At 39.9% G+C, this 14,753-nt stretch overlaps 1 protein-coding gene across 1 annotated transcript in view; it reads right to left on the reverse strand.

The window, feature by feature from the left end:
- The window catches only part of LOC105473385 (myelin regulatory factor like), a 95,680-nt gene that overhangs the window by 31,555 nt on the left and 49,372 nt on the right, over window positions 1–14,753 (reverse strand). Inside the window, exons 12-13 of the mRNA XM_071070574.1 lie at window positions 10,336–10,444; window positions 9,494–9,603 (exon numbers count right to left, since the gene is read on the reverse strand). Coding sequence (XP_070926675.1) covers window positions 9,494–9,603; window positions 10,336–10,444 — 219 coding nt within the window. The remainder of the gene's footprint in view (window positions 1–9,493; window positions 9,604–10,335; window positions 10,445–14,753) is intronic.

Consider the following 14,753-nt stretch of genomic DNA (forward strand, 5'->3'; position numbering starts at 1 on the left):
TAGTGTTGCTCTCTAGAGAAATCAAGACAGTACCAGCTTCTAGTTTATTCTTTTATCTGAAGTTTCTCTCAGAGAAGCAAAAAACAAAACAAAACAGAACAAAAACAAAAAACAAAGAAAACACCTAAGGTCCAAATTCCGTTTTCATGTTGGGAAATGCCCATGGAAATGTGAGCGAATTAAACAAACACTAGTGTTTATCATCTAGGGCAATGGGCTGGTGATTCGATGATATCTAACAAACCAGCTTCTACCCAGATTAGGTCCTGTCCTCTTTGCGACAAGATTAGCTCAGGAAACAGTTGAAAGCCCTTGAGTTCCCTCTCACCCCACCCCCTCCAGGAAACCCCTGGACTCGGCAGAACACAGCCTGGAAGTTCCTGGGTCCATTGCAGGTCTAAAGATAATGTACCCAAGACATTGAGGCACAGCCAGGCAGAGGAGCTGATTTCTTCTCTCTTTGGAAGCTACAATTCACCCTTTATTTAGCGACACTGAGCGAGGGTAACTTAGCCTGATGGCAAAGCAAGCTTCAAGAAGTTGAAATAGGCCCTTATTTCTTTCCTCATAAGACAGCATTGCAGACTTGAAAATCTCTCCTTATGGTAAATGATGCATCTGGTGTTGCATGGACTGATGTTGTATAATAAAACCATGGGAATAAAATAGCCTGTAATTGAACATTGTAAAAATGATTGCCAAAGGGAGAAAAACTGTCTTTAGCCAATGGGTGTGTCTGGCAATTGTTTGGGCTTTGAATAAACTCAGCTTTAGATTTTTGTCCAGGAGTTGATTTTGTGGAGAGCGTACTGGGCCCTGACATGGATTTAAAAAAACAGAATCCTTAAATCAGAAAAGCAGGCTGCTGGGATGGTGTGGAAGCTCAGACTTCCAGGTGGCTTTTCAACAGGTCTCTGGAGGACGGGCTTCTCTAGCAACATATTTCTCTTGCAAAGAGGACATATCTTGGACTCATTTTTCTTCCGCTTTACATGGAAAGAGCACGAGATTCATAAAAGTGTTTAAAATTGTGTGCAGTATTGTTGCCCTTTGTTTGCCTTAGAAGCCTCATTTAATTTTTATTATTTTTAGATAAGTGCAATTTTCTGTGGAAAGGGCTTGAGTGTTTGACTGAGACAAGTTTCCAGTTGAACTAGCAAATATCAGAGTTTGTTATAATTCTTTGATTTCTTGTCTTACCAAGATGATTAACAAGCTCCTTTTGAAAGCAGTGACTTTGTCTGGACCAACTCAGGACCTGACACATGCACCTCAATATTCAATTGATGACCCCAATCAGTAGTTCTTTATTAAGCACCTACGATATGCTAGACACTCATGTGAGTGCAGGGATAAAACAATTAGATAAAGTAGACAGGATCTCTGTCCTCATAGAGAATATTTTCTAGTGGGAGAGATTGACCAATAACAAGTAAACCACAAATAAACAATACAGTTCAAAGGTGTAATTAGCACTAGGAAGAAGCTAACAAGGCATTGAAATAGAAAATAATTGTCAGTCTTTTAAGCTGTTACTATAGACTTGGTATATTAATTTTATTTTTGAAAGTACCAGGAAAAAATAAAATAATAGAGTCAAGTGAAAAGTTATATTCTCGTCCTGAAAAAGACAAGTTAACCCAATAAAACACTGAGTCAAACCATTCACAGAAGGAAAAACCTAATAGCTAACATAAGAAAGAGATGCAAAACTTTATTACTAATCAGAGAAGGGTAAATTAAAACAATATGATGCCCCTTTAACTCAATCAGAATTGCAAATTTTAGAAAGTCTGATAATGTTAGGTGTTGAGGATACAGAGAAACAGTAAGCCTCATGCATTGCTGTTGTTAATGAGAACTGAGCAACAGGAGGCAGTATTTTATAAAATTAAGTCTGTGTGTATCCTGCACCCCACTCCTTGTATTTGTTCCAGAGAGCACCTCACATCTCATCTCTCTCCTCCCCATTTCCTTATTGATCCTATTCATTCACTTGACTTGACACTGTGCTTGCCCCATGTTTTCCTCCTACTTTCATCCAATCCTCTAAGCCCTCACAGGTTCTCTTCTTCCTTTACAGGCCCTAACTGGGTGTGTTCCTCAAGGTGTTGCTTTCAGTTCTTTGGTTCTTTCTGTTTCTCATTCCATATAAACTCGAAAGCCCATAGGGCCAAGAAGGTAACAGGTAGCCATGATGTGAAGGCACATGAAGCCTCACTGGAGGAGCCACTTCCTAGCCCAAGTGCCCAGCCCTTCTGATATTTCAAAGAAGCCATAAATCTGATATTTTTATGAAGATCTCCTAATTTTTAAAAGTAGGGAACAAATCTGAAATGTTTTAAAACACTATGGGGGAAAAAATGTCTGCAACCCAGACTTGGCCACAGGCTTGCAACCTGTGACCTATACCCATAAGCTTTCCCTTCTTATTTAATATCTTCATCCGTGGCTGCAGCTTCCTCTCTACCCTAACTGCCCCCCCAAGTTCTACACTCACGGTCTCCTTCCGGAATTTTTTTTTTCATCTGAATGTCCAGTTGACATCTCAAAGCCAAAATTGACCTTATCTTTTCCTCAGAAAATCACTTCTCCTTCAGATTTCCTTAAGTTAATAAAATCACTTCTCTTCCTTTCATGGAGATTTAAAAACTCAGGCATTAATATACACGAATTTTTATCAGGGGTATCCACAATGTATCAGATACTGTATTAATCAACACAGCATTGATGAGGCAGATTCTCTGACTTCAGGAGTCTCACAGTCTAGTGAAGGAGAAAGATAATGGAATGAGAATGGCAGTACAATGTGATAAATACTCTAGAAGATGTATGTGCAGAGGCCTATGGACTACAGAAACAGGATCAACCATGGCATCACAGAATTCATTAATTCATGTTACCAATATTTGTTGAATTCCTACAGCACTTGAAGTTCTGGGGTAAAAGCCACAATAAAGTGTTGGATAGTTTTAAAAAGCATAAATTTCTGCTCTCATACAACTAATAGGAGAGACTGGCCAAAAAAAAAAAAAAGTTTGTGAATAATCAAGATGATTTCAGTTAGGGGCAAATACCCTCCAGGCTGCCCTGTACAAGTTCACAGTTTGTTTACAGCACAGAGGTCCAACCAACGGGATGGATAGGGTCGGCAGTAGCCAGAGGAGGCACCTTTTAAAATTAGAGCAAAGGCACTACACTTTCTCACAGTGGCCCTGACTCTTAGAAACAAAATGAAACCAAGTGATGCAGGGACTATTTTAGATGGGGTGGTTAAGGAAGACCTCGGCATTGAGGTCCAAATGATGAGATCATCTGAAGAGTCTTTAGGGCTGAGAACCACTCAAAAGAACACATCTGAGGCAGAAACATACTTAGCAGGTTTGAGGAACAGAGAGAGGGAGGGGCTGGCAAACAAAAGGTACCTGCGTCCGGGAAAGGGGAGCAGTGGAAGTTACTGGAGAGAGATGAAAGCTAGGCAGTACAGGGAAATGCCAGGCTTTGAAGGAATATGTAGGAGTTTTCAGTGCAAAGTGTTGAGCAGTAGCAAAGTCTTCCAAGGTAAGGACACAAACATATCATATTCTGAAAGGGCCCAGCTTATTTGAGAAAAGGTGAAAAGGTCATTTAGTCTGGCTGCACTGAAGGCATCATGGGATTAAGGGGTTATGGGAGCATTAGGAAACGAGTTAGAAAGAGAAGACTCCATCCAGATTGTGGAGGGGTTATGACAGTCTGTAGCCAATAAAGGGCCAGTGGGAAAGGGAGATTGTATGATCAGAGATTTGTTTTGCTTTGTTTTTAAGGAAGATAATTCTACTGGTGGCTAGCAGGTCAGTTAGGAGATCATTATAATAGTGTGGGAGAAAAATGGAAAGAATAAAGAAAATAAAGAAGAGAACTCATATACGAAGATATTGCCAAAGGAAGAAAAATAGGACTGAGTGTGTAACTGCATATCTTGGACAAGAAAAAGAAAGGTTTGAGAGGCCATCTGTCCTCCTTTGGCCACACTTTCAGTCCCCAAGGTCCATCATGTCTTCCTTTGCTTGCCTCTCAAGGCTTCCCCCTTCTTTTCCATCTGTGAACCTCTGCCCTGTCTCCAGCTTTCTTCTTTCCTTCCTCTGAGCTGATGTAGTGCTTTATTTATGCATCCCCTAGTATTTCTCACATTATAACTTAGAGCTTTATTACTTGTGTACCTGTCTTATCATCCCCCTCTTAGACAATAAGCTACTTGGAGACAGGAACTAAGGGCTACTTATCATTGCATCATTCAAATAGACAATTCCTGCTACATTATGATTAAAAAAAATGGAATCAATGAGTAAAAAGTACCCACATACTAAGCCACAGTAGGGTGGTATACAGCATGCAATCTTAAACTTAAAAAAAAAAACAAAAAACATGAATTGTCCAAGGAATAATTATTCATAAGACACACCTCACCTTTAAACAGGTTCAGTTGTGAATGACTTTAAGGCAGTACTTATATTTACTGGGTATGTTTCTCTTACACAAAGCACATCTAATAATAATGCTCAAAAAATGTGATCACCTGCCCCTAAAGAATCACAGAAACAAATAAAGTTGCCAAATAAAGAGATAGATGAACAAGCAAAAAAGGCCAAGCTGCCACCGGTCTAACACAGGGTTAGACCAGGTGTCTACAGCCTACAAGTCCCCCTGCTTTCAGTGTCACTCCCAATCCCTCTCACTCCACCTCCTGCCACTGGGCCTTCACTGGGGCACAGGGACACTATGGGGAATTTATGAGAACAGGCAAATTACCCCAGATAAGTAGTTTGTCTTGTAAGGTCATCTCTCCTGGGAAGGGAGAAAGAAAAGCTGCTTGTACCAACTCTGACAAAGATCACCCACTTTGGTTGCTTGCATAGACAGTCTATAAAGATCCAGCCATTCTTTTTCCTGTTTTGGCATCAAGTTGTGAGGTACCTGCAGAAGTGACATTGCAATCGTGGAGAGCAATATTTCAACATTTTCATAAATGTTTCTAATTTGCATTTGAACTTCAGTGAAAATTTCTTTACAAAAAAAGATCAGGTGGTGGGACAGAAATGGAGTGAAGAATGGAGAGGCTGCACCTTTACCTGACCTCCTGCACTTAGTACAGCACATGAAGCCCAGGATGTTCTGGCAGAATTCCTTAAAACAAGCAGCCCTGGAGGTGGCAACCAAAGCCACACTGCCCACATGAATAGGTAGAAGTCCAGGAAAGCAAGAAGCTCACTGTACATCCTGCTTGTTTTACAATTAACAAAGAACATGGGACAAGAGGAGCCACTTTACCTATATTCTTAATAAGAAAGAAAAAGGAGATGTTCTGTGAGGCTTTTATAAGGTAGGGAGGGATAGCCCACCGTGTTGAGTGTTAAACTAGCAAAGTCTATCCTCAGAAGTGAGGCAAAGCACACTGCGGAGCTTCTCCTGCATCATCAGAGTGGGGAGATGTTCACTTGCTTGTGGTGTTACAGATTCTGTAAGTGAGTGTGGCCTTAGTGACGTCTCCACAGATTGCATCACTCCAGGCTCCTGTTTTTAAGAGAATCACAACATATCCATCCTGGACTCCTGTGTGTTTTACCAATTTATAAATGGAGTGCTGCCTTGGCATGGTTTTCTCCTCAGGTGACATATGAATGAGCCTGACTTCCTGGAACAGGAATGCTACCCTGTACCGCTCCAGACCTCTGAGTTTGCCTTCCTAGGAATGAGCTTAGGTTGTAGACTCTCCTAGAAGAAGGAGAATGGACCTTGGAACTCCTGATAGAAAGAGAAAATTCTGTCTCAACTATTCCCAATCAACTCAACTAGGGAATGGGAAAATACTGGAAACAAAGGAGAGAACTAATTATTTGGCTGCCACAGGAAGACATTACCTACACATTGCCACTCAGGAATACTTCTTTTTGAGTGTTCTAGTGGAGGACCACATCCAGAAGTTATATAGCTGCTTCCAGGGGGTAACCCCATAAGCCCCCACCTTGGCAGCCTGGTGACATGATCCCAAGGTGGTACCCTGGGACTAATAGCTGTGCTTATACTCCTTTCCTTTCATGGCAGAAAGCTTATGAAAACAAGCGTTAATTTTATTTTAATAATAAAATACTAAGGTTTTCTAATAATTTACTTCAAAAAAAGGACCTCTAAATTGGCCCTATTTTATTTTTTAAGCAATTTATTGGAAGACTTCAGTATTTTATTATTAAAAATAAATTTCTCAGCAAAGTAGCAGGATACAAAGTCAACACACAAAAATTAGCTGCATTTCTATACAATAACAATGAGCAATCTGAAAAGAAAACTAGGGAAAAATTCCATTTACAATCACATAGAAAAGAATAAGACTCTTGTGAATTAACTAACCAACATGGTAAAAGATTTGTACAATAAAAACTACAAAACATTGCTGAAAGAAATTAAAGAAAGCATAAATAAATAGAAATACATCCCATGTTCAGGGATTAGAAGACTTAATATTGTTACAATGTCAACACTACCCAAAGTGATCTACAAATTCAATGCAATCCCTATCAAAATCCCAAAATTGTCTTTTGCAGAAATATAAGGACCCATTCTAAAATTCACATGATATCTTAAGAGAGCCTGAAAATAGACAAGGAAATCCCAAAAAATAAGAACAAAGCTGTATGATTCACACTTCCTGATTTCAAAACTTACTACAGAGTTAGAGTAATCAAAACAGTGTGGTACTGGCATAAAGACAGACATACAGACCAATGGAATATAATAAACAGCACAGAAATAAACCCTCACATATATGGTTAAATGATTTTCGACAAGGATGCCAAGACCATTCAATGTGAAAAGGACAGCTTTTTCCATAAATGGTGCTGGGAAAACTGGACAACCATATACAAAAGGATGAAGCTAGCCTCTTACCTAACACAAATATTAACCCCAAATGGATAAAAAACATGAATGTAAAACCTAAAATTATAAAACTCTTAAAAGAAAACAAAGGGCACAATCTTTACAATATTAGATTTGGCAATGATTTCCTGGATAGAACACCATTGGCATAGGCAACAAAAGGGAAAATAGGTAAACTGGATATCATTAAAATTTAAAACTTTCATACATAAAGACACTATCAAGAAAGTGAAAAGACAACCCACAGAATGGGAGAAAATATTTGCAAATTATATATCTCATAAGGGATTAACATCCAGAATATATAGAGAATTCCTAAAACCTAACGACAGTAAATAATCCAATTCAAAAATGGGCAAAGGACTTGAATAGACATTTTCCCAAAGAAGATATACACATGAAAAATAAGCACATGAAAAGATGCTCAATATCACTCATCATTAGGGAAATGTAAATCAAAACTAGAATGAGGTATCACCTCACACCCATTTGGATGGCAACTGTTTGAAAAAAGAAAAAACAGAAAATTACAAGCATTGGTGAGGACTTGGTCAAATTGGAATCTTTGGGAACTGTTGGTCGGAATGTAAAATGATATTGTCATGTGGGAAACAGTATGGTGGTTCCTCAAAAAATTAAAAATAGAATTGCCATATGATCCAGCAGTTCCACTTCTGAGTAAATATTCCCCCCAAACTGAAAACAGAATCTTGAAGAGACATTTGAATACTCACAATCATAGCAGCATTATTCACAATACCTAAAACATGGAAGCAATCCAAGAGTTCATCAATGTATGAATGGATACGCAAAATGTGAACAAAGCTGAAAATTATTCAGCCTTAAAAAGAAAGGAAATTTTGATACACTCGGCAACATAGATGAACCTCAAGGACATTAAGTTGAGTGAAATAAGCCAGCCACAAAAAAAGAAAGAAATGCTCTATGATTCTGCTTATATGTAGTCAGAATCATAGAAACAAACAATAGGACTGTGGTTGCCAGGGGCTAGGGAAAGTGAATAATGGGGAGTTATTGTTTTACAGGTACAGAGTTTTTGTTTTACAAAATGAAAAAGAGTTCTGGAGATGGATGGTGGTGATGGTTGTACAACATGATGAACGTATCAAACATCAATGACCTGTATACTTAAATATGGTTAAGATAATACATGTTATATTTTGTGTATTTCACCACAATAAAAAAAACCTGGGAAATAAATATGTAAATAAATGTTTCATGATATACCTCTCAAGTGAAATGATAGCCTAGGTGTGGGAGAGAGACTGAAGAATCGCTTCTAGCAAAGATATGTTCTTGGGAAGCAGGAGGCAGTAAGTCAACTTCTGCCACTCTGCTCATGAAGCCCTAGGCTGAACAGGCCTCCAAGACCATGTCATCTAAGTGTTTGTGGTACAGGGGCTGGTAGGTGGAAGATGGTGGCAGTGCCTAACATGAAAAGGCATCCTCTGCTTTGCTGCTCCAAATGTGGCTTCTGACCAGCAAGGTTGGCAAGATTGGCAGCACCTGGAGGCTGGTTGGGACTGCAGGATCTCTGGCCTCACCCCATTCTTGCAGAATCAGAATCTACATTTTAATAAGATTCCCAGTGATGCATGTGCACTTTGGAGTTCAGGGAGCATTACCTCCATTAACTGACAAATTATAAATTAGTCTCCACTCAAGCATCTCTCCCCATGACTACAAAACCCTTACATCCATTGGTCTTTCCTCTCAGCATCAAATGTAATAATGCAATATAAAACAAACCAGCAACAGAGTACATTTGCAAACCTTGCAAAAATGCAGGATTTCACAGAATCAATAGATGTGGTATTAGGGAACTCCTCAAATCATACACACAGCATCCACAAGCAAGGAACTGGCAGATTTAGACCCATTACGAAATGAAGAGGAGCTAATCTACAGGCATGATGGCATTCCTTCAAAAGAGAATGATTTGAATATCAAAGAATTAAGAGAGGCCCTTGGGAAAAAATGATCAGGCCCATGAACATCTTTGTAAAAATGGCCCACTTTATGATTATACTGTAAAAGTCAAACACAGTTTTATTAAAATAAACTATGCCCAAAAAATTCAACACTTCACTTAATCTTTAGTCATTCTAAGAAGAAACACATTGTGTAATTTTAATTTAAGTTGCATTACATAAAATATGATGCATTTTTCATAAGTTTATTACCATTTTAAAATATGAAGCTAATTAAAACTTTTTGTCAGTATTTATTGTGATGTTTGGCCCTTGTTTAAAGTGCATTCATGCTACGTGGACTTTCCTAGTGCCAGTTTTTCTCCAACAATAAGACCTGCTAAACTGGAATTCTTACTATTGCACATGCATTTTTCTTTTTGTCATATGGAACTTCTTTTTGGTGATTATGATCAAATTGAATATCAGTTATAAGATAGTTGATACCTACTCACTCCATAGCTCAGTGAAGAATTATTTTAATGTCCCACTTCCTGGTTGGATGTTTCAGCCCATTGTTCTATCACAGAAGGGGGTTTATCCCTAGACTGATAGCTTATAGCAGCTGATATCTTTTCAATGATTACCTTATCCACCATGAGGAAGTTCTCCAAGGTCTCTCCGTTTTCGCAGGTGACATCACCAACTTCTCTTACTGCTCTGGGCAGGATTTCTTGCACCTCCTGGGCAATCATTCCTATATACAAAACACTCCACAGGTTTAATCTTCAAAGAAAGACTTTTCTGGAGAAAATCCTCACTAACTCACTAAGCTTTTGCTTTGATCTACAATGGATTTTCGGCAAAGAAGAAATTTTGAGCCAAGAACCACTATAGGATTAAAAGTGGGAGTGTTTTTGTTGGTTTGTTTGTTTGTTTTTTGAGACTCTGGGCCAAACGTTGGAAAGGGGGAGGTAAGTGCCTTAAAATTCCTATCCATAGAAGTAAAGGTGGGGTGTTAGCTTGATTTCCTTTCTTTTCCTAAAGGAAGCCTTTGCCCCTAAAATATTCCTTCCTTCTTTAGGATTGGAGTATAAACATCGCTTTGCTTACCCCTTCTCTTATCTACATCCGCTTACCCTGCCACCTTCTCCCTCCATCTCCTGACTGCCAAATGCCATTCCTCACATAGGTTGAGCTGCCATCTGTCCCTGAACCCTCAGCCCATGAGCAAGAGGACTTCAGTGCAAAGAAACTATATAGTCAAGCTACTCCACCAGTACCTTGGGGTGGAGGAGTGGGGGTGTTGAATAAAAATGACACAGAAATTCTTTAAGCTTTCCTGTTCTAGTGACTATGAGTTTCCCAGAGAACAAGTTAGATCAACATAGTGTTGTCAAATGCCATAGCACATAACCTCAAAATAAAGAGGAAATTAAAATTTTAATAGTTGGCAATACAAAATTAAAAGGAGAATTTGTGTGTGTACCTGTTTGATGGGCAGTGTTTATTCCCATTGCAGATGCAAATTCAGGTTTGTAGTCATATTCAACAATTCTCATTTGGGCTATTCTTTTCAGCTGTTCATTTGTGTCAACCTAATTTAATTAAAGAAGAGCAGATTTTACTCACATAGATATTTGCTATTCAAATTAATGCCCAGAGTGACCCAGAGACATTACTGAATTGCTTTTGGACATTTTGCTGGAGATAATTTCTTCAAGTGGATTGCAAGTCAGGATTACCCAACTGCTGGCCCTTCAGGACCCAGCCACCCACCTTCCCCGGAACACCCCTCCCCCACACCACCCCGGCCAGCAGGGCATCCTCTACCTGCAATCACTGCTCTCACATCATTAAAGGCTGTCCCAACTGTCACTACGGGGTCCCAGCAAAATGAGAACAATCAAGACAGTACAGTGAACTTTCCCTAAAGCTAAATGTGTTTGATCCAAAGGATACCTCTTTAAATTGAGAGATTTTGTAAATGAATTGATAGTAATAGCAGAATCTGGTTTTGTTTTTTTTGTTTTTTTTTTTTTAATGTCTTTATCTGACAAGTAAAAAGTTGGCAGCCCTTTGTGAGTACCCTAAATTTTCTTTTGGAACATAATAGAATTGTGAAACCTGTGGTGTCTTGGCAATTAAAAATAAACTGCCTGGGCATTCATCCATGTGATAGAGGAACCAAAAACGCTTTTTGTTGTTGTTGTTTTAAGAAAACCACTGTCATGGGCCTCAGCTCCTCCCTTGACACACTCCCTGAGGTGGCAGCAGAGCCCTTCCACCATCGTTTAGGATTCTCAGGCCCTTCACTAGTTGGGCTGGTTGTGAAAGATGGTGACTTGGTGCTTAATTGGCTAAACGGATTAGCTTTACTTTAGGAAGTTATTCCAGAGTATAATTCTGAGCTTACTGCCATCATTCATTCTTTGTTTTATTCGACTAATATTTACCAATCACCTTCAACATATCATGCACTACTAAGTGTTGGGACTTAAAAAGTAATTGCCTTGAGCTGAAGGCCATTATCCTTAGCAAAACAACACAGGAACAGAACACCAAATACTGCATGTTCTCACTTCTAACTGAGAGCTAGATGATGAGAACACCTGGACACATAGAGGGGAGCAACACACACTGGAGCCTTTTGAAGGTGGAGGGTGGAGGGTGGGAGGAGGGAGAGGATCAGGAAAAACAACTGATGGGTACTAGGCTTAATACCTGGGTGATGAAACAATCTGTACAACAGACCCCCATGACACAAGTTTACCTATGTAACAAACCTGCACTTGTACCCCTGAACTTAAAATAAAAGGTTAAAAAAAATGCCTTTTAAAAGTTTGTGGTCTAGACAGGAAGACCCACCTGATATATACATACATAATCATATGTGATTATATTACAATCTGAGAAACACAGTACAAGGATGGAATTATGCACAGAGAATCGTTTCAGCTCTGAGGAGGTGTTGAAAATCTTCTCGGGGAAGTATAAAGGAAGGCTCCCTAGAGATGATGAAGCCCAACCGATATCTTGGCTTATTCCAGTTCCTCAGACAAACTCTGCTCCTTTCACTTCCCAGCCTTTGTTCATACTGTTTTCCCAGACTCAAAAGCTCTTCCTTCCCATTCCCCTACCTTCTTCTTCACCAAAGTAAGCATTGTTCCTCAGAGAAGGATCTCTTGACCTCCAAGTCCAGGCAAGGTTCCTCTGCTTTATGTGCTCATAGCACCAGTTCTCCTTCATAGCAGGAGTCACAATTACAAGACAACTAATTGTGTCAACCTCATTCTTTGTCTTCTCCTACATCACATATATCCCATGAGGTTGAGGACATATTTAAGGTCATGGTTCATCACCATATCACCAGTTTCTAGTACAATTCCTTGCATGTTGTAGGTGCTCAACTAATAATTGTAAAATACATTAATAACCTTAAGCGTTAGGGAAAGATGTAAGGTAGGAAGGGACGGGGAAGGATGAGACTAAGATAGGAATGCTAGCCAGAGGGAACACCATGAACCAAGGCACGAGACAGCAAATACCCTGAATGACATCTGCACAACCAAGGCAGAATTTGGCATTACTGGACTGGAATGGTTAAGGCCAGAGCAGGGGGGGCATTGCAGGTCATACTTGGAAGGAACAGTCCCAATCCCATACAGCCCTGTGCATGTATCTATCACTGTGAGCGCCTTCACTCAGTCAACAAATATTTATTGAGTAGATACTATGTGCCAGATGCTCTCCTAAGCACCGGAGATTCAATGAGTGTTTCTTATTTGGAGCTTAAATTTTAGTAAAAGTTTCATTCCTGAGTTTTATTTATCTCAGGACCTGCACAGTACCGAGCAAAGTGTCTGACATGTAATAGGCACCTAAAATTTTTGATAGAAAAAAAAGGAATAAAAGAATGAAAGTATTGAAGTGGCAAGACAATCCCTAACATGAAGAGAATTGAAGAGACAGGGTCAATCAGGAGCCAGCCTGGACTGGCCTTGCACTGCCTAGGCTCTACCCAGTTCCTCAGCCATAGGCCCCTGGGAGTCCTATGCCCACTTCCTATTTTCCCCTTTGTTCCTGCCCCACCCGCAGGGCCCCCAGTAAAGAAGGAAGCAGAGGCAGTGTTCGCTCCTTTGCTACAGATGAAAAGCAGAGGAGAAAGTGCCCTCATGCAGGCTGTCCAGGCTACAGAGAGGGAAATGGTCCCTGGTTTCTAAACTGGATCCTTGAATGCATTTTCCCTAAGACATATTGCTAGACATAGCGTTAGGTTCTCTGGTACTACTACCATCCTCTAGACAGATTTTCAACCAAGAAAAATTTTGAGGGTTACTTGGAGATCTAAACATTTTATATGACAATGTTCCTCAAACAAAATGCTCTTCTAATTTCTGGACTTGTAGATTTCCCAAAGCCAAATATAAACAGCAGCCTGTATTGCATGATCCCTCTGTGTACACTTGGCCTAGGGAAAATGCTTGAGGCAAAGGGTGTGCCTTCTTTGAATCCTCCCCAGGAACCCTACCCAGGCCAGCACTTACTGCTGTGCCTTGCTCTTCAATGCCTGTTGAGTAAGAAACTGAAAACTGAATTTGGGCATCTGCTTTGACCTTGCCCACAGAAGTTTTGGAAAGTTTTGACCATGAATGCAAATAGCCATCAGCATCATGCTGCCTCACACCCAAGGTTTCTATAATATATCATTAGTTCAAGAATTGTATCACAGAGAACATCTTCCAGTCCATGGGACTCAGTTTGTTCAGGGAAGGCTATCTGTCATCGGGTGATGGCCCACAGCCCAGCTGCAGTCTGAACTAGGAGCAGCTTAAATGACACCTGCTCACCCAGAGCAGAGGAACTTCTGCATTTGGCTCCTGGCCCTGAGGGAGACTTTGCATGTTTGACTTTCTTGAGCTTTTTTCATGTCTACTTCTGTCTTCCACTAGCACACGGGTGGTGTGGTTAGGAGAAAATCAAAACAGCCTTTGAGCATTTCATCTTAATGAATTCCTTTTCTGGCTTGAATTTTTAAATATCTTGCTACCTTTTTTCAGCCTTCACCACAGAATTTGACTGATGCATTCAACTCTCAACTTCCTCATGTTTTTGGGCATTGACATTGAGGTTCCTCACGTGACTTTAGTGTTCAGCATGTCCTTTCACTCCTAGTTCTGCTCAGTTTCTACTGTCAGAGCTGCATGTCCTTCCACAGTCTGCAGTCGCATCAGTAGACATGATGCCATTGGCTGGGCAAGTTAAGCTGCTGCTCTGCCCAGGACCTCAGTTGCAGAGGTTTCAGTCGTATCTGCGTCATCTTCTCCATGTCTTGGATCTGTGTCCTGTGAGCATCAGAGATCTCCCCAACCAGGACTTTGTAGATAATCATGTGCTTCATATCCACAAAGCAATCTGTGTTTCCTGAGTGAGGAAACACATAGGGCAAAGCAGCAGCCTATATCCATTTTCCCCAATTGTAGTATTAGGCAACATATTTGACCACTACATTTTGTAGCAGCTCATCCATTCAGAAGCCAGCTGTGGTTAGAATGCACCATTAAAGAATAAGAAATTGCTTCCAGTCCTATGCATGCCATCAAATTGACCAAGTGTCAGATCCCCAGAGTATTTGAAAGAAAGGCTCTCTTTGTTGCAAAAACTAAGTCAGGAAGAGGTGAAGATGAAATTCACACACCTGTCATCAGCATCACCAACATTACCATCATCTCCCTCATCTCTGTAATAAATAGTGAATTGAGACAGGCAAGATTTCTAAGAATATATATCTCAAAAATGTGCATAGATCTATTAAAACAAATCTACTAATATGAAATCATTTAATAAATAAATCACATGTAATTTTTATTTTGTATAAATAGAAAATAATTTCTATTTGCTTAGACT

The sequence above is a fragment of the Macaca nemestrina genome, chromosome 10 (assembly GCF_043159975.1).
Source record: "Macaca nemestrina isolate mMacNem1 chromosome 10, mMacNem.hap1, whole genome shotgun sequence".
Taxonomy (NCBI): domain Eukaryota; kingdom Metazoa; phylum Chordata; class Mammalia; order Primates; family Cercopithecidae; genus Macaca; species Macaca nemestrina.